At 41.5% G+C, this 22,129-nt stretch overlaps 2 protein-coding genes across 3 annotated transcripts in view; both read left to right on the top strand.

The window, feature by feature from the left end:
- Positions 1 to 12,321, top strand: part of ACOX1 (acyl-CoA oxidase 1) — a 28,786-nt gene extending 16,465 nt beyond the window's left edge. For both annotated transcript variants that reach the window (XM_081850775.1, XM_081850774.1), the window contains exons 4-14: positions 763 to 870; positions 1,363 to 1,482; positions 1,956 to 2,071; positions 3,846 to 4,015; positions 4,633 to 4,795; positions 5,456 to 5,646; positions 6,046 to 6,225; positions 8,492 to 8,597; positions 8,692 to 8,835; positions 9,872 to 10,078; positions 10,619 to 12,321. In XM_081850775.1, coding sequence (XP_081706901.1) covers positions 763 to 870; positions 1,363 to 1,482; positions 1,956 to 2,071; positions 3,846 to 4,015; positions 4,633 to 4,795; positions 5,456 to 5,646; positions 6,046 to 6,225; positions 8,492 to 8,597; positions 8,692 to 8,835; positions 9,872 to 10,078; positions 10,619 to 10,669 — 1,556 coding nt within the window. In that variant the 3' untranslated portion in view covers positions 10,670 to 12,321. The remainder of the gene's footprint in view (positions 1 to 762; positions 871 to 1,362; positions 1,483 to 1,955; positions 2,072 to 3,845; positions 4,016 to 4,632; positions 4,796 to 5,455; positions 5,647 to 6,045; positions 6,226 to 8,491; positions 8,598 to 8,691; positions 8,836 to 9,871; positions 10,079 to 10,618) is intronic.
- A 1,870-nt stretch (positions 12,322 to 14,191) lies between these two features.
- The window catches only part of FBF1 (Fas binding factor 1), a 29,364-nt gene continuing 21,426 nt past the window's right edge, over positions 14,192 to 22,129 (top strand). The window contains exons 1-10 of the mRNA XM_081850975.1: positions 14,192 to 14,297; positions 15,542 to 15,650; positions 16,405 to 16,432; positions 17,747 to 17,788; positions 18,435 to 18,522; positions 18,827 to 18,887; positions 19,278 to 19,328; positions 19,457 to 19,592; positions 20,088 to 20,171; positions 21,648 to 21,767. Of these exons, the coding sequence (XP_081707101.1) occupies positions 15,648 to 15,650; positions 16,405 to 16,432; positions 17,747 to 17,788; positions 18,435 to 18,522; positions 18,827 to 18,887; positions 19,278 to 19,328; positions 19,457 to 19,592; positions 20,088 to 20,171; positions 21,648 to 21,767 (613 nt within the window). The 5' untranslated portion in view covers positions 14,192 to 14,297; positions 15,542 to 15,647. The remainder of the gene's footprint in view (positions 14,298 to 15,541; positions 15,651 to 16,404; positions 16,433 to 17,746; positions 17,789 to 18,434; positions 18,523 to 18,826; positions 18,888 to 19,277; positions 19,329 to 19,456; positions 19,593 to 20,087; positions 20,172 to 21,647; positions 21,768 to 22,129) is intronic.

Genomic DNA, 22,129 nt, shown 5'->3' with positions numbered 1-22,129 from the left:
GAGGATTTTCGTGCAACACACAAGCAGAATAGCCATTCTGCCAGCCGGACTTTTTGTTCTTAGCATAGCACAGCAGCTCCATCCATCAAGTTGACATGCTGGTCAAAAATGTTGCACAACCGCTGGTGCACACTTAACATTGCAACACAAACAGGTGCACAGATAATGAATTGGGAAATGAGCTTTTATTAAGATGCATGTTGAAGATTACAGGTACAACTGTGCCCATCACTTGCACAACAATGGAACTCTCCTACTTCTTGCCCTGTCATTATATTGGATCACTCAGTATCTGGATTTGAGAAAATACCTTCCTCACATGAATGGTGATGATTGGGAGCAGAATTCAATTATTGTGCTTCTCTCTTTAATTCACCTTATCAGGTACTTACGTTCTACACTCTGCACACATGCTTTAGTGACAAGTTAGCAAGAAGTCGTGAGCAGTGAAAACCTCTTGGCTGTAAAACCAGTGAGCTTTCAGGATGGAGGTGCCTAAAAGTGGAATGATCTAGTTTGCAATCTTTTATTGGTGTTGTGATCAAAGGAAGAGTGGCATACTTCCTGCTATTCACACATGCAGTTTATTTCTTTCGTAATGTGTCATCTACTTCCCATTGTGTAACTATAATTTGTGATAAATGTTCTGCTTTTGCATTACCTATATAGTTGCATTGCCTCTGGAGTTCACTGAAAAAAATGTATGTGTCCATGTTGTTGTAACCTGTGACTGTTGAAATAAGATGTGCTACGTGTCTACAGGAACTCATCTCCGAGGACTGGAAACCACAGCTACATATGATCCTGCTACCCAGGAATTTATCCTAAATAGTCCAACTGTGACTTCTATTAAATGGTGGCCAGGTGGATGTAAGTGAATTATTTCAACTTTAAAGCTAAAGAAGAAATTTTCTCCTCATGCAGTCAAATATTTTATAAGAGGGTGAAGTCAGTTAACGTTTTAAAAATACAACTCTGTACACACACACACACACACACACACACACACACACAGAGAGAGAGAGAGAGAGAAACGTTTTTGATTTTGTTTTAGGGCCAGATTGTGAAACCAACGTTTTAAAATTCACTACCACACATGAATAAATGTTTTTGTTATAGCACTACTGCTTTTCTCATGTTAGAGGAAGTGATGTTACGTTGGAAAGGCTTGGTCAGTTTTAATTTATGATTTTGGGAAACTCATTATTCGTTATTGGGGCAGAACTCGATTACATTTATATTTTTTAAAGTCTTGTGAATGCATTAAACAAAGCCACTATTTAGCAACCTAAATTGGGTGCTTCTGGAACTGTATAGTGAAGCTTCCAATTGTTTACATTTGTTTTCCTTCCCTCCCTGCAGTGGGTAAAACATCAAACCATGCCATCGTTTTGGCTCAGCTTTACACCCAAGGCAAATGCCATGGCTTACATGCTTTCATTGTTCCGATACGTCAGTTGGGGACTCATGAGCCATTGCCAGGTATGGGCATCCTATTTTGGAGAATGGGATAATGCCTTATTAGTCACTTTCTAGCTATTTAGTATGCTGTAACTCAGGGGTTGCTAATTCATGATCTGTGGGCCATATGCAAAGGGGTTTCTTTCTTTTTTAGAGTTGGAGACGCATAATATTGCCTTTAAAAGTATATTATAAAAATTATTGTTCCTATGGGTCCTGTTACCTTAATACAAAAATGTTTTTTGTATCCCCAAGATCTCCAGAATTTCTCCTTTTACTTTTTTTTTTTTAAATTAAGTTAATGAATGATAAAGGGTGTAAAAATAGTGTGGAAAAGGTGGTGAAGAAAGTCTTTTTGAAGACACACTTCAGCTCTTTGATACTTGTAGCTGGTTAATATTGTGGCAGAAGGTATTTCTATTAATGCCTCATTTTGGCTTTGCATTAAAACTCTGCCTCTTTTCCTTATCCTTCCATTATAACATGTTTGTTAGGTATAACTGTTGGTGATATTGGACCAAAATTTGGTTATGATGAAATGGATAACGGTTACTTAAAAATGGACAACTTTCGCATTCCTCGGGAAAACATGCTTATGAAACATGCCAAGGTAAATCATTATGTTCTCTTTGCTTTTTTTGTATTGATTTGTGGAATTACCAGTTATTTTAGCCAACTCTAAAGAGACTGTTCCATGTGGAGGCGTGCTAAGGTTGCTTTGGCTAGATGTTAGAAGGATATGTTTTCAAGAGGTAGCTGACTACTTTGTACTCAAAAGCAGCCGTCTGTAAATTGGTCTTCAAGGAAGAACAATCAAGTCTCCATTTAAGATTAGCCCTGTTATCTCTGGCTAGAGAGTTTGGAGTTGTTGTAAATAAAAATATGCCCTTTTCCCTTATGGGGTATCCAAGAGCCCATATAGAGTCCTTACATAGGTTCCCTATTGGTAGGAGAAAATAAGAGGCCAACCAGAGAATATTGAGAAGCAAAGCAGCTAGTAAGCTTGATCTTTATTGATCTGTTGCAACAGGGTGCTCCCCTCACCCGCAGGAGAGGAGGAGGACCCAGAACAATGGTGCGCAAGGCCTTACATGGACTCTTGAAATTGCACCCTGTAGACCAAGACCACCCCCAGAAACATTATGCATACATCACAGAAGGGGTGTAACCTAAGACCACCCCTCAGATACATCCCACCTACATCACAGAAATTTAAATGTTGTTTTTCTCTTGTCCTTGTTTATCTTCTGTCTGGCAGGTTACTTGATTGGATTTCCTGGGGAGCCTGGCCAGTCTTTTGTAGTGGTAAAATACTTATTTCCTGGGCCAGGTCACAGGCTCACACCTTATTCATATCTTAAATGTGTCCTTAAGACAGGATTTGTGAGGAAAGAGACAATGGGGGGACTTTTCCATTTTGACCATGCAGAGAAACATTTGCTCAGTTTAGGAATCAAAATGGTTCCAGGTTGGCTTTCCTGTGCTGATCTATGTACATGTGGTTATGAACGTTGCCATATATCTAAAACCCTAAAATTCCTATCACAGAGTTCTAGGGTTCTACTAATCCATTTGCCATTCTTGGTTATCTCTACACTCCCAGGAGTGTGTCAAAGTTCAGTACACTGTGATTATGTGAGACAACTGAGCTCATAAACAATTTGGTATTGGTAACATTCCTGATCTTCTAATCCCTGTGAAATGAATTCAGTATCTGGATGGGCAGGGTAGTTATCAGACTCTTAATTTTCTGCTCCAACCTACTTCTCCATGCGTAGCTGGCCTCTGTTTTGCATAATAGGCATATGATAAATGATGTTAACAGCTAATCTAAATTTCATTGCTTGGATCATATTACCTTCTTGGCCACCAGGTTGACAGTGTCACTGGATAAGCAGCATGTGCTCAGGCAGGAAGCAATTAAAAGTGCTGAACATGGAGATCTTTTTATACAAATGCACAAACTATGTTTTAAATAAAGTCGATAAACAAAGCCAAGTATAGAATGACAGAGTCTTTGAAGTAGGTCTAATGACTGAATACCTGTCTGGACATATATTTTGAGTGCCCCTGTGACAAAGCACTTGTGAAACTCTTAAAAAGCTATACAGTGGTACCTCGGGTTAAGTACTTAATTCGTTCCGGAGGTCCGTTCTTAACCTGAAACTGTTCTTAACCGGAAGCACCACTTTAGCTAATGTGGCCTCCTGCTGCCGCCGCCGCATCGCCGGAGCACGATTTCTGTTCTCATCCTGAAGCAAAGTTCTTAACCCAAGGTACTATTTCTGGGTTAGCAGAGTCTGTAACCTGAAGCGTATGTAACCTGAGGTACCACTGTATGTCTATGAACAAGCATTTCAGATTTGTGAACTCTGTCCTTCTAGGTTGAACCAGATGGCACTTACGTGAAACCTCTTAATGCCAAGTTGACATATGGAACCATGGTATTCATCCGATCAATTATTGTTGGGGATGCTGCTCGCTCTTTAGCCAGAGCTTGCACAATTGCCATTCGCTACAGCGCAGTGAGGCACCAGTCTGAACTGAAGCCAGGGTAAGAAGCACGGCTGCTGGATGAGAGTTCCTGACTCCTGTGGTGAAATTCTTGATTAGTGTCCCCAGCACTGTGGGCAGCCTAAAACCATTAGCATCCCCTGAGCTTTTACCTTTTCTCACCTGGTCAACGTCCAGTGACACCTAGTCTCTCCCCCCCCCTTTTACGCATATACTTTTCCCAATCCGTATGCCCTTTCTGCTGATCTGATTTTCAGTCACATCTGTCAACTCTTCATGAATACAGTGGTGCCTCGCAAGACAAAATTAATTCGTTCCGCGAGTCTCTTCGTCTTGCGGTTTTTTCGTCTTGCGAAGCACGGCTATTAGCGGCTTACCAGCTATTAGCGGCTTAGCGGCTTAGAAAAAGGAAAAGGAAAAAAAAGGGGAAAAACTCGCAAGACGTTTTCGTCTTGCGAAGCAAGCCCATAGGGAAATTTGTCTTGCGAAACACCTCGAAAAACGGAAAACCCTTTTGTCTAGCGAGTTTTTCGTCTTGCGAGGCATTCGTCTTGCGGGGCACCACTGTATTTAGTATATTTAACCTTCTGCCTTTTAACCACTTTATTAAAATTTAAATAAATGTGCATGCAACTCTTTGTTTGCTTTCTGCTGCAGTGAGCCAGAACCTCAGATCTTGGATTATCAGACGCAGCAGTACAAACTGTTCCCTCTTCTGGCAACGGCATATGCCTTCCACTTCGTGGGCGCCTACATGAAAGATACCTATCGGCGTATCACTGGGAACATCAATGACGGAGACCTGAGTGAGCTGCCAGAGGTAGTACTCTTGGTCTTATAAAGCGGGAAGCTGGGCAGTGGAGCCTCTTCTTTCAGTAAAGATCAGGTTGAAGGTGGCTCCTGGGAGGGAAGGGGCGGGGGTCAAAGGAAGGAGAGTGAGAGAAACATTACCAAGTGAATTCACAAAAATAAATGGCATTGCTTCAGTTCCAAGTATTGTCGCCTAGATACAAATAGAAAATGGGAAAATAAAACCTATACATATATAAATATTCAGATTGAGTTTCCTCGTCTAAGAGGAGGATATTGTACCTGGAGTTTGCGGGAAGGGGGCCACAAGATAAATGTAATTCTGCTATTTCTCTCCCCCATTGTTCTCCAAAATGGTTGTAGAATATGTGCTGCAGCAAATCTTGCATTTGTATATTGTATATTTGTAAATTTGTATATGGGTCACAAGTACTTTTCAACAACAGCGATAATAGTTACTGGGCCTGGGAATCCCAGGGGAAAAGGAAATCTAGCTAATATCATCCTAGGCATTTGAAACATGTGGGCTCCCCCCAGGTCAGTTTTCAGGCTTTATCTTCCTACCTTCCCACCATTGAAGTCTGGGTGGGGGTGTTAATGTTGCAGTAAATGACAAACCTTGCAGAAGTATTATAGATAACTTGGTTCTTAACTTCTACTTCTTCCCCAGCTGCATGCATTATCTGCAGGGCTAAAGGCTTTCAGTTCCTGGATTGCCAATGCAGGCATTGAGGAATGTCGAATGGCGTGTGGTGGGCATGGCTACTCCCGCTGTAGTGGCCTACCTGACATTTATGTCAATTTCACCCCCTCCTGCACATATGAAGGAGAGAACACAGTAATGATGCTGCAGACGGCACGGTGAGTGATGCAGCTTTTCGCTTGTAGCTTGACTTGTTGCATGTCTTTAGTCATCTCTTTAAGAGGGACTCGGCATAGCTCTAAGGAAATCGCCCTTTCAGCGCAAACATTTCTGGTTTCCTGAAGGAATGATTACCCCTCTCCTCCCCTTGTGCCAGGAAGATACAGAAAATACAAGAGTCACGTCAGTCCAAGAACAAAACTCTAGAATGTGCAGCTTCCAACCTTATCAATGTTTTATTGGCAAGAGGGGTGCAAATGACACTGATTATTATCATGTTGCCTTCCTTCCTGTTTGTACTCTGCATGTGGCTTTCTCCCCTTCTTCACATGGCTGCTTTAAGCTGCAATCAGCCAAGTAATGTAGTGTGCATTTGTTTGTTTTATTTTGGCATCCAGGTTCCTTGTCAAAAGCTATACCCAAGTTAGTTCTGGACAGCTAGTGAGTGGCATGATGTCCTACCTGAATGACCTACCAGGGCTACGCATTCAGCCCCAGCAGGTGGCTGCTAGACCCACAGCAGTGCATATCAACAATCCGTCTAGTTTGGTGGAGGCATATAAACTGAGAGCTTCTAGGTAAGTTTATATAAAAAGTGCATAAAGTGGATCATAGTAACACTGTTGATTTCTTGAAATCGAAGAATGACCTGTTGTTGTCTTTAAATTAAAAACAAAAACTTGCCCATCTCAGGACACTTGTTTTGACAATCTCACACTTGGTTGGTGTGCAGTGAGTCTTGCTTATCTCTGCTGCTGTCTTCCAAACATGAAAATGCCTCTTCCAGGATGGGCAATGCTGTGATCCGTATGGGAACGGGAGAGAACGTGCTAACAGCTACGGAGCTGTGTAGGGTGCAGTAACACTGGAAAGGGTGTTCACCACTGTGGTAGAACCTCTCGGTAAATTGTAATTAGAAATGCTCTAGGAACAAGCTAGGGGAGAGAAACTGGACAGGAATTTCTAGTATAGTTGATAAGATGCCCTGCTGATCAAGTTGAATAGATAAAAGAATGCATGGTGGGTGGAGTACTGGCAGAGAAGGATTCCCCATCCAGAAAGGGATTGGCTGCAAGTGGACGAGGATAAACGCCACCATCCTACCTGGGAGATGGTAGTGGTGGGGAATTCCTTTTTCATAGTCACTCAGAAGTGAATGTTTCTGCTCCCTGAGAAATCACAGCATTGTTACGTTGCAAAGCCAGGATACTGTCAGTGCTTACCAGGTCTTAAAATAGCACCCTTGCTATCATAGCATGTATCAGAGTATAAATCGCAAAATTTCTATCTATGGCTACTGAACCTTTCCCCTAATTACTTGACACAAATAGCTGGGATTCCAAAGGGGAAAAAGAAAAACATAATGTGCAGCCAACTTGCAACATTGCTTTTACTAGTTCGCAGAATGGCAAACGTAATTTGCAGCCCGTGACTTGTAGAATAAACAAACATGCTGGTCTTGACGGTGTTCCACATAAGTGCAAAAGTTAAAATTGTGCTGCACAGTGTAGCAAAACGACCTGTGCAACAGGATAGAAATTCCTATGTGGACAGAGATGAGCGGAAATGAGCATGGCCACTAAGTGAATGGGGAAGTACATGAGCACAGCACATCACATCACATCACATCACCGTCACTTCAGAGAGCTTATTTTCATTCTGCTTTAAACCACCTGAGAGCAGTATTGGATGATGAATGGGTGCTCCAATATTTTTATTCATTTTTTTGGAATATTTTATAATATTATAAGAACAACATATAATCAAATAGTTTTCCCCTAACCCCCCCCAAACAGTCCCAACGACGTCCATGTAATCACATTAGTAATATAATGAAATAAAAAATATTTCTACAGTTGCTGGTTTAAAAAATATAATTCCACATGCTGCTATGTGTCTTAGGTGGTTTAAATGCATGTTCTTTCTTTGATGCATATGTAATAAAGGAGGACCATGTTATGTAAAAGTTATGTAGTTTCTCACGTTGTTTTCTTTCATGTACCCTTTCTGTTAACTTTTCCATCAAAATTATAAGCATACCAAGATATAAGCATACCAAACTTCATATAGGTTCACGTTTAATGTCCTCCAGTGTCTCGCAACAGCAAGACGTGATGCAGTTGTAAGATGCACAATTAAGTCTTTGTCTCTCCAATATTAAGAGTGAGAATTATCTGCTTAAAGTCTACCCCAAATTCATGTTTGATATCTTCTAGGTAGATTTGGGCAAGTACTTGAATGTATAATTTTGGGGGCTTGTGGTCATGACATTTGTTGTTGCTTGTACGTTGTCCCAGTACGTTTCCGAGCACAATTCAAAGTGTTGGTGCTGACCTTTAAAGCCCTAAACGGCCTCAGTCCAGTATACCTGAAGGAGCGTCTCCACCCCCATCATTCTGCCCGGACGCTGAGGTCCAGTGCCGAGGGCCTTCTGGCGGTTCCCTCATTGCGAGAAGTAAAGCTACAGGGAACCAGGCAGAGGGCCTTCTCGGTAGTGGCGCCCGCCCTGTGGAACGCCCTTCCAGCAGATGTCAAAGCGATAAACAACTACCTGACATTCAGAAGACATCTTAAGGCAGCCCTGCTCAGGGAAGTTTTTAACGTGTGATATTTTATTGTATTTTTGCTTTCTATGGAAGCCGCCCAGAGTGGCTGGGGAGGCCCAGCCAGATGGGCGGGGTATAAATAATAAATTATTATTATTATTATTATTATTATTATTATTATTATACCAGCTCCTAGGTTCTCTTAGTGTTACATTTAATGGGCTTGAAAGTTCACTCTGCCAACTGTTGGTTTGTTGCTACTTTGAATAAGCTGTGTTAATGTCCTTCCTTGGTACAGGCTGGTTGAATTTGCTGCAAAGAATTTGCAAGCTGAACTGAACCGTAGAAAGAACAAGGAGGATGCTTGGAACCGGACTTCCGTTGATCTAGTGCGAGCATCTGAGGTTAGTAGAACCACTCAAATACTACTTTTGGAAGCCTGTTGACCGCCCCACAGAAACCTGAATTCTCACTTGTCGATTAAATATTCCATTTTAGGCCCACTGTCACTATGTGGTGGTCAAGCTATTTACAGCAAAGCTTTCAGAAATTGGTGACCCAGCTGTTCGTGCTGTCCTTAACAACTTGTGTCTGCTGTATGCACTCTGTGGGATCAATAAGCACAGTGGAGACTTTTTGCAGGTCAGTGACAGAATTCTATCTTGAGCCAAAATGCTCTTCTCTGTTGTTAATTTAATAATAATAATAATAATTTATTATTTATACCCCACCCATCTGGCTGGGCTTCCCCAGCCACTCTGGGCGGCTTCAAAAAAAAAAATTAAAATACTGTAATACATCAAACATTAAGTTTCCCTAAACAGGGCTGCCTTCAGATGTCTCCTAAAAGTCTGGTAGTTGTTGTTCTCTTTGACATCTGGTGGGAGGGCTTTCCACGGGGAGGGCGCCACTAAAAAAGAGAGGGCGGGGAGAAGAACCACCTAACTGAGGCAGCTAGAATTAAACAGTTCTTGGTGCGGGGAGGGGGGGAACCTTTGGGTGACGTTTTGGCAATGGAGCTAAAGGCAAGATGGGTGGTTTTGGGATAAAGCAGGCCATACTTTGAAGTTGGAATTTTCATGTATGTTTGCAAAGCAGAGGTGGTTTAGGGGAGCATACAAATAGGTATGACGACAGATCTGGGAAAGATCTCCGCTCTAGAGAACTGCCTTCCAGAGTACACAGTACTGGGCTGGATGAACTCTGTCTAAGGCAGCTTCCCACATTCATAGCAGGGAAAGCCATACAAGTATGATAAACTTGTATGACAGGAGGGAGGGAGATGCTCATTTCCAAACATACTATCATCCTTTACTTAGTATTTAGGTCCTGGTCAGCCTTTAGCTAGCTTGGGCTTCACATTAGCTTAATATCCCCCAGTATTAATTGGGAGACACTTTTTTGCGCCAGGAATCTGTGTGCGTGTGTATAACGTATTACACACAAATAAAATCATTCTGTAAAAATTACTAGCCTACACTTCTTTTTTACTAGCATGAAAAGAAGCTAATAGCCTGTTTCCATGGCAGCTGCAGAGGAGGTTGGCATGCCTGCCAACCTTATTCTTGACAGCTTTATATTCACCTGTGTAATCTTGCCCTTCATGGGCGATTCATACTGTAGCTGGAAACCACAAAGTGCTTGGATCTGTAAAACTGTGGATTCCTTTTTGCCTCAGGGAGGCATTTTGACAGATGCACAGATAATTCAGGTGAACCAGCGCGTGAAGGAGCTCTTGGCATTAATCCGTCCCAATGCAGTCGCTCTAGTGGATTCGTTTGACTTCCATGACAACGTTCTTGGATCTGTGCTTGGCCGATATGATGGTAACGTCTATGAAAACATGTTTGAGTGGTCAAAGAAATCACCACTAAATAAAACACAGGTCAGTAAATATTTTATTCCCTTCCCTAGTATATCTACCAATTGTGAGGCACAGTAAGAAATGCAGAGTTATCGAACAATGGTTTGAAAAGAAAATCCTGAGGTAAAATTGTGACCTTTTTCTATGGTTAATGTAGTGATGCAGGCCTCTTGGGGTTAGTAAAAATATTTTATAGTTGCCCCAGGTTGCTTGAGTTGTGCACCCTGAATTAAGGAAACTACAAGGTTCACATCCTAACTAAACCACAAAACATCATGATTAGGGTGGATAGGTGGGCCCTCTTATTTCTTCTCATTTTTCTGCTTCTACCAAACATCCAAACTCTGACTTAAAAAGGATACTAGGCCTTGTTTCACTGTCATGTGTAGTAGTAATTGATATGGTGCTTTTACCATTACAGTAGTGATAAACTGTGCATGTATATTCTGAAGTACTCAAAAGGTTTGCAGCTCTGTGAGGGAGCTGCATGGTTCTTGCAGCACGAGAGACGTTAACTTTAAACCAAACACTTAATAACAACTTATCTTGTTACTTCTACAGGTCCATGAATCTTTTCACAAGCACCTGAAGCCAATGCAAGCCAAACTGTGATGGCGTTTGCTGCTCTTAATGCACTATTCTCCAGTTCCTGGAATTGATGTCATTTGCCCTATGAGCACTTGAATCACTTGGCAAATCCAAACAGTCATAGGGTAGTTACTAATTGTAGCCTTTCTTCCCAATTTTTAATAAATTTTGAAAGGATTAGAGTGGGGGGAACACAGGATTATAAAAGTGCAAATGTAATTATGCTCAGAAACTAACCTTTTTAATGATTCAAAAAAAGCTTTACAGATTGGTGTGAAGTGTCAATTTGTGAAGCAGTTTAAACTGCTGCAGAGGCTTGTATCATCTATAGCAGAATATTCACTACTAAGTAGTTATGGAGGTAGCTGCTGGGGAGCAACAGCTTCTCGTCTGGAAACTCCTTTAAAGCTCAATATAGTATTGCACACCTTGTCAGCATTTATACCCAACACAGGTGAGAATTGTCGGAATCCTCCACATTTATTCTTCTTTAGTGAGGGCTCCAAAAGTCTTGTCAGGATTTGGGCTTTGAGGACCTGGTCAGGAATATTTTGTGTTCATCATAGCTTCCATACTTTTGTGTACCAGTAATAAACTCCTGTCATCATGGGTTCAGACTCTCAGCAGGAGTCGTCATCTTTGTTTGTGACACAGTGCTTTCCCAGACAGCAGCTAGGAGTTCATCTCCCTCTTTCTCTAGAGCTGTAAATCATAACACATGACCCATACAACTGCCTCTAAGGCACAGAAGTGTGTTCTGTCTCCCGCTATTACTATTTGTTTGTAGTGCTGCCTTTCATCTAGGACTGTGGTAACAAGGAATGGAAAAATGTCAAGGTTCCCTGCTCTTGAATCTAGAAAGTAATAATGGGAATACTTTTACCTTTGCAGTTCTTAAAATTTTACAGTTTCTGATCTGTAAAGCTTTTAATGTGCAACTAGTTGAGAGAGGAAACCACCTTCACCCCATTTGACTTGAAAGGTGAGCAAGATCACAGTCTCTGAAACACTTTAAGAGGGAATGATTTGTGCCCTGCATTTTAATGAATCATAGACTTGATGGGAATATGGTCCAAACTTCAATGATGGACAGAAGTCTTGTCAGCCTACCTACACAATCTGGATCTCGGGGTACCGTAGAGAACAAGAGTACCCAGTAAGGTGCCTTTAGACTAAGTAACTCCAGGTTACTATACTGTTAGCAGGCTAACATTTTAGTATTGTACAGAAATATGAAATCAGCGTGACTAAAAATTGTGGCAAAATGGTTGGATTCTGCCTTGTTAATATTATCCTGGCACATCAAGATTTAAAGATAATCAACTGAGGAACTTTGGGTTGCCTTCAATTATGTGAAATTGTGTAAGGGGTTAAAACTGGAATTTCAGAGTTGATTCTTGGACCAATCTGATGCCCCCCATTCAAGAGCTGAATCTACTGCAAGGCTATCCTCACACAACCTTCAAGCAGAAGCACTGTATATTTGAACTGAATACTGATTGTAAAATTTATGTTAATGTCTAGCTGCTGAATCATTCCATCTAACATACCTAATTACTGTACTGTTAACAATGTGCATACTGTGTGCTTCCAGTACCTTGCTGATTGAAAAATGATGCAGTTGGAGAACACCTTATGTACCCTTAATAAATAAATTCATTTTAAAACAGTAAAAATACTTTTGTGTGTATGATTGTGTCTTTTCATTCATGTAAAGCACCAGAAGCAAGGGAAGTGGGGAAGGTGTAATGAACACTGCTTTAAAGGTAGAAGTATTTAGGAAGACATTTATTTGGAAATAGAAGTTGGCTTGCTTAAGCCCTGTGGTTCTCTTCATTACTTTCAGCATAGTCTTGAGGAAAACTCTGCTGGCTTCAGACATCCCTGAATGCCAAAGACACAGTGAGGAGGATGGCTATCTTCCAACACAGTCTCCCAGGCACCAATGGCTTCCGCCTGGCAGCTTCATCCCTGACTTCCACCTATCAATATCCACTGGTTCATCCATTCACTTTGCACCTGAAAGGTGACTTCTGCCACCCCATGAGCATGTAATTCCCATGCCATGTCTGAAGGGCGACATATGCACGCGTGTGCACACACACATATGCCATTCACCTCAACCACATTCAAAACTTTCCATTCATACAAGATACGTAAATGTATAGAATGAATTGAGTGGTATTAAAAGGATATGCAGAAGGGGGAGGAACCATGGAGGGGTAGAGGTGGAAGTCTTAAAATAGGAATTGGTGTCTGAAAATGCAGAACTATATTTATTTATTTATTTATTTATTTAAAAGAGAGACGTTAATCCATTAGCCACTCTTCATTCATATACATGGCCCTGCTTCAATCCACAAATGTCCACCAACGAGCTTCCAAAGGTGAATTTCAACCAGCTTACATCCACAAACATAAGCCTGCTTCGGCCTTCTGGCATCCATTGCTTTTCAAATGCAAACTCCCCAATAGCTTCCCCCACACCAACATTTGCCAACTTCCAACATGGATATCAGCCACCTTCAAGCTGCAATACTGCTTCACAAGGGAACTTGCCTTCTCATTGCTCCACAGCTTCCTGCTGTGGGGGGATCACCTCATTCTGTCTGCCAGTTCACCTGTATGTGGAAGGACCTGGTGCTGAATGCCACAGCTGTTGCCCACTGTGTTCTTTAGGAAGGAAAAAGTAGTCTTTTCTTTTTTTGCCTTGGCTTTCCGCTTGTCCTGATTTTACATATCCTCTCAGGTGCCATGTTCTTTTGTGACATCACAGGCAGTTCACAACCAATGGCAGCAGCTGAAGAGGCATCATCATAACCTCCTCCGTCCTCACAATGGTGGGTACAGCTCAGCTGTTGTCTGTTTGCTTGGTTATTATTTAAAAGATGGATAGCCCATCCCGTATCTGTGCTAATAACAAAGAATGGAACACCATGGGCCCAGGGGTGGAGGACCGTCTCTCAGCCTGATGGCTGCATTCCCCTATGGCTAGTGGCAAAACGGTAGCGAAATGACAAATTTGACCATTATAAAGGAGGAAAGCATCGGCCCCCTTCTCCATTCGGTTAAGCGAGGGGCATAGTCAAAATTCAAGGAATCATCCCAACCAGGCAAAAGCACTCCAGAAGGTTATGAAGTCCTGAGGGCCAGGCTGCCTTTGATCTACTGGCTAGAAACTCCCCACCTGGGTATAATATAAAATATATATTTAAAATAAGGGTATTTCCAACAGTAGCTGTACTCAGAGCAGACCTATGGAATCGATATAGACAGGGCCACATCCTGGACGGGTGGTATGACAGCCGGCAGCTGGGGCAATGCTTCATGTGCCCTCATGCTTGGTCTCAATAGGCAGTGAGTTCCACAGGCGCTGCCACGCGAAACGATCTTGCAAGGGCCGGTCCTGCACAGAGCCGTTTGCGCTTGCGCAGAAGGAAGAAACGTTCTCCCCCTCCCCCTCCCCCCGCTCCTTTGAATGAATCATTCAAAAGAGAGCGACTTCCGGTTTGGCGTGCTGCGAAACGTAGCTCCGCGTGCGCAGTACAGTATATGGGCAGAGCGTCCTGCCGGGACTACGTTTCCCAGAAAGCTTTGCGGCCACTCAGCTGGCAAGAACCTCCCTTGCTTGGAGAGCACCTGGTCACCGCAGGTGAGAGTAGCTGTGCTCTTCCAGTTTCCAAAGGAAGAGGCTGGAGGCTGCAGGGGGTTCGTAGGCGCCGGAGGCTTCAGGCGGCTCCCAGCCCAAGGAAAGGGGGCAATTTGCGGGGCGATTTATTCCCGCTGCCGGTGTAAGGGTAGTATTTGCCGCGGACGCCGTCTGCCATGGTAACTCGGTTATGCTTCCATGGACAACGGTGCAGGCACGCCTTCACCTGCACCGGGAAGCGTGTATAAAACGTAACGTTAAAATGCCACAGGTGTGACGCGTGCATGTCCACACGTGCAAGTGTTGCCAGCAGAAATTTGATATTGGTAAGCGAACCTTAACTCGACAGGGCTGGATTGTTTGTCAACCCTGTGGATGGCATTGCTTTAAGTGTGTTGTATCCCCTTCTGCTTTATGCTTGATGATTGCTAGCAAGGCTTAGTTATAACTTCTTTTTACAAAAGGAATATTATCCTTTATCATTAACCCCACAGGTAAAAAGAAAAGCATGGCAAAAAGAAAAAGGTACCATTTAAAGTTGCAATCATGGGCATGGCAAGGGGGGCAGCTGCACACACCCTAAATCAAGCAAATAAATAAATAAATAAATAAAAATGCTTAACTAACTGACCAATTGCGTCACAGATAATTTGGTTCTGCCCCCCTCCCGATTCCTGGCTACACCCATGGTTGCAATCCCATGCTGTTGGAGAGTGCCTTTGCCCATTTGTTTCAATGAGCAAATGTGTGTCCCAACTGCATAAGATCAGGCTATAATAAATTGCGAAAGCATTAGGGTGCTTGTTTTATGAAGGCCATAGTCATTCCAGTGAGGTAGTGTGCTGTGATGGCTAAAGTATTGGAGCTGGATATGGGACACCCAAATTTAGATTCTTACTAGCTGTGAAGCAGTTGTTGTTGGACAAGTTGCAATAGCTCAATCTTCTTCATAAGGTTGTTGTGAAACATAGCTGCTCTGGAAGCTGTTATTTTGGCAAGGTGAAATTGCTTTAAATAAACAAAATTCTCTGAGCTCTTTGCCACCATATAACAATCAATAAAATGTATCCCTTACCCGCATTGGTCTCTACAGCCACAGCAGGCACTGCTGCCATCCAACAGCTTGACCAAATGTGCTGTCTCTTCCGAGACAGACAGATGCCAACAACTACTTTCAAAGCCTCAATAAATGAAAAATATTTATGATGCTAAATTGGTCATTTTTATTGTTCTGTTTCTTTTTTTAGGTGAGGGAGGCAGAGGTATTGTCCACTGTATTAGCATCGTAAAGATGATTAATGTCTGAGTGGAACACAAGAGAAAGAGGCAGAATATGCCATTGAGAGTCATGATATGGTAAGGCAGGCCTCATTAGTCAATTGCTTCTAATGGATTGGGCAAGGCCCTCTCCCACTGTCCCAGCCAGCCGAAACACCAGCATGATACTCCAGAGAGAGGTTAGCTCAGGCACAGAGAGGTGTTTCTGAGTAGGCATCTAGGAGTCCAAATCCCCATCTATAGTTCTTGCTTCCTCACTCCTCCCATGAAATCCCTGTGGGTGGCAACCCAAGCTAATAACACTTCATAGTGAAATTGTCCATGCAACTAACTTTAATTAACACAAAAAGGAAAGACTATCCTCTGTACACTCAACTGTAGCCAGAACACAACAGGGCCCCATTCACACCATACATTTAATGCACTATGATACCACTTTAAGTAGTCATGGCTTCCTCCAAAGAATTCTGGGAGCTGTAGTTTATTAAATGTGCTGAGAGTTGTTAAGAGGCCCTTATTCCCCTGCCAGAGCTACAGTACCCAGAATCCCCTGTGAAGAGCAACTGGTTGTTAAACCTACTCGGAGAACTGTAGCTCTCTGCCGGAGGAGAGGACAGGTGATGGAGGATGTGCAAATCTGAGGCTCACTGCAAGTTATCCTTTTAAGGCTAAACCATTTAGTGTGACATGAGAACCCTCCCTATGGCTACCAGCTCTTGGTTTCTGGAGTTTGTTATGCACCTATCTGCATTTAGAGAGCTAGTTTGCACTAGTAAAGTTTTTGTCTTTGCTTTTGTTTTTCTAACAAATTGTCTGCCCCTTTCCCCTTTAGGCAATGAAACCGAAGAAAGGACTGAAAAGTATGTGTGTTTGTGTTTCCACAGTTTTATGACCCTTTTGATATTGGCTTGGGGTGGAGATCATCCAGTATATGTAACATTTTCATCATCAGTTTGAGGAAAAAGCAGAGCCAATAACACTATGACCCTATGTAGTAGTGTGGGTATTTTGGGGGAGGGAAAGCATTGGATTCTTTTTCTATGATAATTAAGCTACTTTATATAAGTTACTGTGTATTGGGAAATTTCCAGCTTTCATTGGAACATTTTTTGCTGCACTAAAGAGTGATCTAATTCAGTGTGTTTATTTTACTTGTATTTTGTAAACAAAGCTTAAAAAAGTGACCCATCTTAAATGTTTTGTCCCAGTGCACCACTGGCATTTGATCTGAAATATTTAAGAGGGAAAATTAAAGTGCATGCAATGTCCTTTAAACTGTAGACTTTTTTATTGGAATACTTAAAAATATTTGAGGATAATAGCACGTACTTCTTGTGCATCATTTAACTTTAAGAAAAACCAAAGTACAAAAAAGCTTTTGACAATTCTGATAAATTTTAGCAGTCCAAAGAGCCACACATGATATGCTCACTTGAATACTTGCTAGGGACAATCACCTGAAAAACATTAATCCCAACTTCAAACAACAAAGATTCCCTACTATTCTGTTTGCAATGGATATCCACTCATAGTTACTAATGAACTTAGAACACAGAACATTCTTTATGGAAAAATATAATAAAGGTGTAACACTGCAAATCTTGCTTTGCCCATTGAGAGCCAGCCAGCCTTTGGGGTGTGTGAATCCACATGCTTCACCCATTTGAGTTCCCCACTCTCTTCCTTTGTTGGCTTTAATAAAAATCCAGCATTATGGGTTATATCCAATCATTCCAGTAGCACAAGGACTTCTCTATGTGTAACAGGAATTTATCTCCTTGTCTTGTGCTTCCTCCGAAATCTACTCCGGAAGGAAAGGGAGAGGTGGAAGTCCTTGTACTAATTGAATGACATGTACTAATTGAATGTCAGCTACATCCCCTAGATCTGCATCAATGGTGCCCGTAGCTAGTACTAACCAGGTTCCATCTCAGCCAGGGATGCCAACCCATTTCAAACCCACATTTGAGACCTTTATTAAGTGGTTGATCTTGGTTCACAGGCAGCCAATACACAGGATCTTTTATGTCTGTCTATATATTTGTCTATATATTTCTTGTCTCTGAAGTTCCTGTCAAAATATGGCGGCCTTGGATCTCCCTTGTTGCAGCAAGCCCTTTCCTAACTTTATGCTGGAATAGATTTTTGAGACTATAAACTCTGTCTTATTCTAGGCTCCATTGATGATGTTCTTGGTGATCTCCTTGGTGATGAAGGTAAATAAGCAGTGAAATGGAAAAAGGTGTTTTAAAATTCTGTAGGAACCAGTTTGTCAAGTAAGACTTTCAAATGAGGCATGGCTGCTAGAAGGAGGGCCTGATCCATGATGGTGCCCTGGTTGTGGAGTTCCTTCCCCTAGTAAAATTGCCTGGTGTAATTATCAGTACTCTTTCAGATGCCCAGTAAAGTCACACTATTCATACATGATTCTAATAGTCTGCACTTTTCATGTTTAACTCTTGCTCTCACTGTTTTGTTGGGTTTGGGGAGGTTGTTTTTAAGGATCTTTTTAGCTTCTATGGTCAGCTTTAATTTTTGTAAGAAATGTTCTGTTTTAAGGGAGATATGGGCAAACATTTTCCTAGGTGACTTAGCTGTGATGGCTGCTGTGCAGTGAGGAGAATGTTGAGGCCTCACAGCGTTTCAGGAAGATGGAGACAACCATTGTGTTCACCATGCTGGCCTGCTCATATACTTCACGACTGATCTGCCTGGGTCTATGTTTATGCAAAGTGTGCTCAACCCCTAGCTTGTTTGTTGAGACTGCCAGCATCAGAGGTTGTTCAGGTTGCTGTGCAACTGTTAAGACAAAGGATATAACCTATGCTGCAACCTCCTAAAATCCCCATCTCTCATTCCTAGATGACGTTCCCCTTAAATCCAGCAAACCTGCCTCGTTTGTTAGTAGTGCAGGAAGACCCAGAGGAATCGCCTCACAGACCAGCAAAAAGTAAGGAATGGCATTGCTATTTGTGACTTTAATGTTTTTGGCGCGCGCGCGCACACACACACACACAAAGATAGCGGTGCTGTTGGAGCCTCTTGAGAATTCCCCCTTTATTGTTTCCCCCCAGCATCTCTCAATTTGCCCTCTGTTTTAAGAACCTTTTCTAAGTATAGGCACTACTGAAATCTGAGTAATTTTGAGGGTGTTTCAATGAGGCCAGTGAAACGTTTCAGGTGTTGTTTTCTAGGCTACTGTATTTTATTCTTCTTCTTGCACATCCTAAGCTCTGGATTTTACCACTCCCCAGGGGCCTCTTGGAGGATGATGTCTTCAGCAAAATGGTTCTTGAGGAAGAGGAAGATGCAGAGGTGAGGGGAAAAAAATAAGAGTCCACATCTTCTCTGCAAGGTAAATGAAGGCATTTCCATTGATGCAACTGGACAGCTACAGGTATTTTCCTGCAGGTTATTGCTGTACCTGAAAACATGGCATTGAAAGGAGAATATACAGTACATCAACTTCAGTCATGGGTGGTGGGGAGGACATGGACCTGTAGAACTTTTCCAACCATTTCCCATTGGGGCACAGTATTTGTCTCTTTGGAATATGAGCCCTGGATTAATAATGTGCATATGTTGGCAGCACTTGGATTAAGTGCCTTGGAGTGCTTGGTTTCCCCCCTCTTTTATTGAAAGGCAGCATAAAAATACTGCAAGCAATGAAGCAATAACTTGTGTGTTCATTCATTTACCCCTAAGGATTCTGATATCTCAGATGCAGACCCAGGAGCTCTTCTAGAGACCTTGAAGGTAAACTGAGAAGACTTTTTTTGTTTTCTTTGGCAGGGCAAAAATATAAGTTGAGTGTGCTGTGCTCTCCTAGATGTGAAAAAGTGGAATACACTCATTTTGAGTATATGTGTTCTCTCCTGTGCCAGGATATAGATGACATGGACGCTGATCTTCTAGGCATAAAGAAAGCGCCTGCTCAGAAACTGGGGAAGAATATGGCAAAAACTCGGCCGTTGAATGAGCCAGCAAGTTCTGCTAAGAAAACATCAATCACTGAGAGACGTAAGACTCCTTTGTTTCAGGACTGAAGTAATACTCAAATTTGTGTAAAGAGCTACTATAGTAGAACAATCTCTTATTCTTAAAGTTACTACATTCTTGTTCTTATTCTTAAAGTTACTACAATTTATTACTAGCCTTTCACCCTAATGTCCCAGGGTGGATTACAACAGTTAAAACACAATATAACACTATATGAGAAACAGTTTAAAACAACTTTGAAGCAACTTCTTGTCATCTTTGTAGCCATGTCTATGATGATCACTTATTGATTAAGGACTAATGACATCCCTGAGAAAAGGAATGGGTTGTGTCCTTATCTGCTTCTAATGTTGCACCTACAGAATCCTCTCCAGACTTTTCAAAAAGTTGACTCACACCTGCAATTTAATGCAATTTAAGCATTTAAGTTCACAGTGACTTGAGACAGAACTTTCCTTGTTACATTAGAATTGGACATGAGCAAAAGTATCCGCTATACCTGTTGTTTTAATACAGGAGACTCAGAAGGTGGAATCACTAAGAATCCCAGCTCTACTCTCACCACTTCCAGAAATCTGAAACAGAAGTTTTCCTTTGAAGGTAAGCTCTGCTTGTTAGCATGAGAGAGCGGCTATTTGTGTATGTGCGTCCCAATTAACTCTTTATGTGCACATCCCAATTAACTCTTTATGCTTTTCCATAAGCTAATGTCTTAATTTGTTTACAATTTGTAAATATTCAATAAATTATTTCCATTCCTTAATAAAAAGTTTGCTGTCTTGATTTATTATTCTTCCAGTAAGTTTTGCCATTTCTGCATAGTCCATTAATTTCTGTAGCCATTCTTCTTTCGCCAGGACTTCTTCTTTCTCTTTTTGGCGGTTATCATTATTGAGGCAGTCATTGCATACATAAATCAATTTCTATATTGTTTAGGTAACTCTTATCCCATAATTCCTAAAAGAAAAGCTGCTGGGTTTTTTTATTTTATTTTTACAAATGTTATCTTAAACACCTTTTTCAATTCACATCCTATCCCAGTAAGCTTTAATCTTATAACAAGACCACCACATATGGAAAAAGGTACCTTCTTTCCCTTTGCATTTCCAACACATATTCGATTTTGATTTATACATTTTTGCCAATGTACTTGGTGTTAGATACCATCTGTATAACATTTTCGTATAGTTTTCTCTTAAACTATTACATGCTGTAAATTTTATGTCCATGTTCCACAGTCTTTCCCATGCCTCCATGTCTATGTTATGACCAATATCTATTGCCCAATGTATCATTGAAGATTTCACTTGTTCATCTTTTGCCTCCCATTCCAATAACATCTTATACATTTTAGACATCACTTTAACTTTACAATTTAGCAGGTCTCTCTCTAGTTGAGATAATTGTTCCCCAAACCCCTGTTTCCTATCTTTTTTGAATACTACATTCAGATGATTAATATTGTATTCATGTTGTTAACATTCCTGATAAATCCTTAAACTCTTTTTATTTAACTTCTCCATCTTCCTCTTTTAACAAATTTCTATAAGTTACCCAGTTTTCTGTCGTCTTCTTCTTCCTCTTCCTCTTCTTCTTCTTCACCGCTATAGCTTCTACTGGTGTAAGCCATAGTGGTATTTTGGTCTCCAATAAATTTTTATATTTATCCCATACTCTATACACCCCCCCCATTATATGGTTTGTAAATCCTTTATGGACTTTCACCTTTTCATACCACAAGTACATTTGCCAGCCATATATGTTATCATGACCTTCCAAATCTAAAATATACGGATTGTTCAATAACAAAACACTGCGCTACTTCAGAGGCCATTTTGCTGCAGGAATCCATCCAACCCTAAGTGATGGTCATGGAACAACAATTCACTAAAGAAAGGGCTATTAGACATCATAAAATTAATTTACTAAGCACTGGAGAAGAATTCAATCCTTTCCTAGTAGTGCAGTTTCTTCCTATGCAGTGGCTGAGGTGGTAACTTTGCTGCTCCATTTTGCTCTGTGTCCGTTGTTTTGAAGTGATTTCCCACTCTCTTAGATGTATTTTTTCTCCCACAGATATAGACGACCCTCTAGCTGGTCTTTTGTCTGATGAGGAAGAGGACATGGTGAAGAAAGCGCCTTCCTTTGCCACCAGAAGTGTTCCAGAAACAAATGCTGGGACCTCGAAAGAGAAAGGTTAGTGTGGATACCAGAATTGCACCACTGGCTTGGCATCTTTTCAAAGAAAAGCACACCACACATTTGTTTGTGCAAATGAAACGGTTGGCAGTCTTTCTCTACTCATCAATGCTTGTGACAGCATTTTTGGAAGTCTGTGAGAACATAAGAGCCCCGGTGGATCAGGCCCAGCACCTATCTATTCCAGTGCCCTGTTTCCTACAATGGCCAACCAGATCCTTTTGAGAAGCCCACAGGCATGGCGTGAAACAAGACCCCTCTCCCATGGTTGTTCCCCATTAACTAGTGTTATAACAATAATTGAACAACAAACCAACAACACCAGAACTGGCTTATGAATATACATAACAATTTTACTG

This window comes from Podarcis erhardii, assembly GCF_964252035.2.
Source record: "Podarcis erhardii genome assembly, chromosome: 2".
NCBI classification, from domain to species: domain Eukaryota; kingdom Metazoa; phylum Chordata; class Lepidosauria; order Squamata; family Lacertidae; genus Podarcis; species Podarcis erhardii.
Note: the sequence above shows the minus strand (reverse complement) of the source record. Positions and strands in the feature narration are given on the sequence as shown.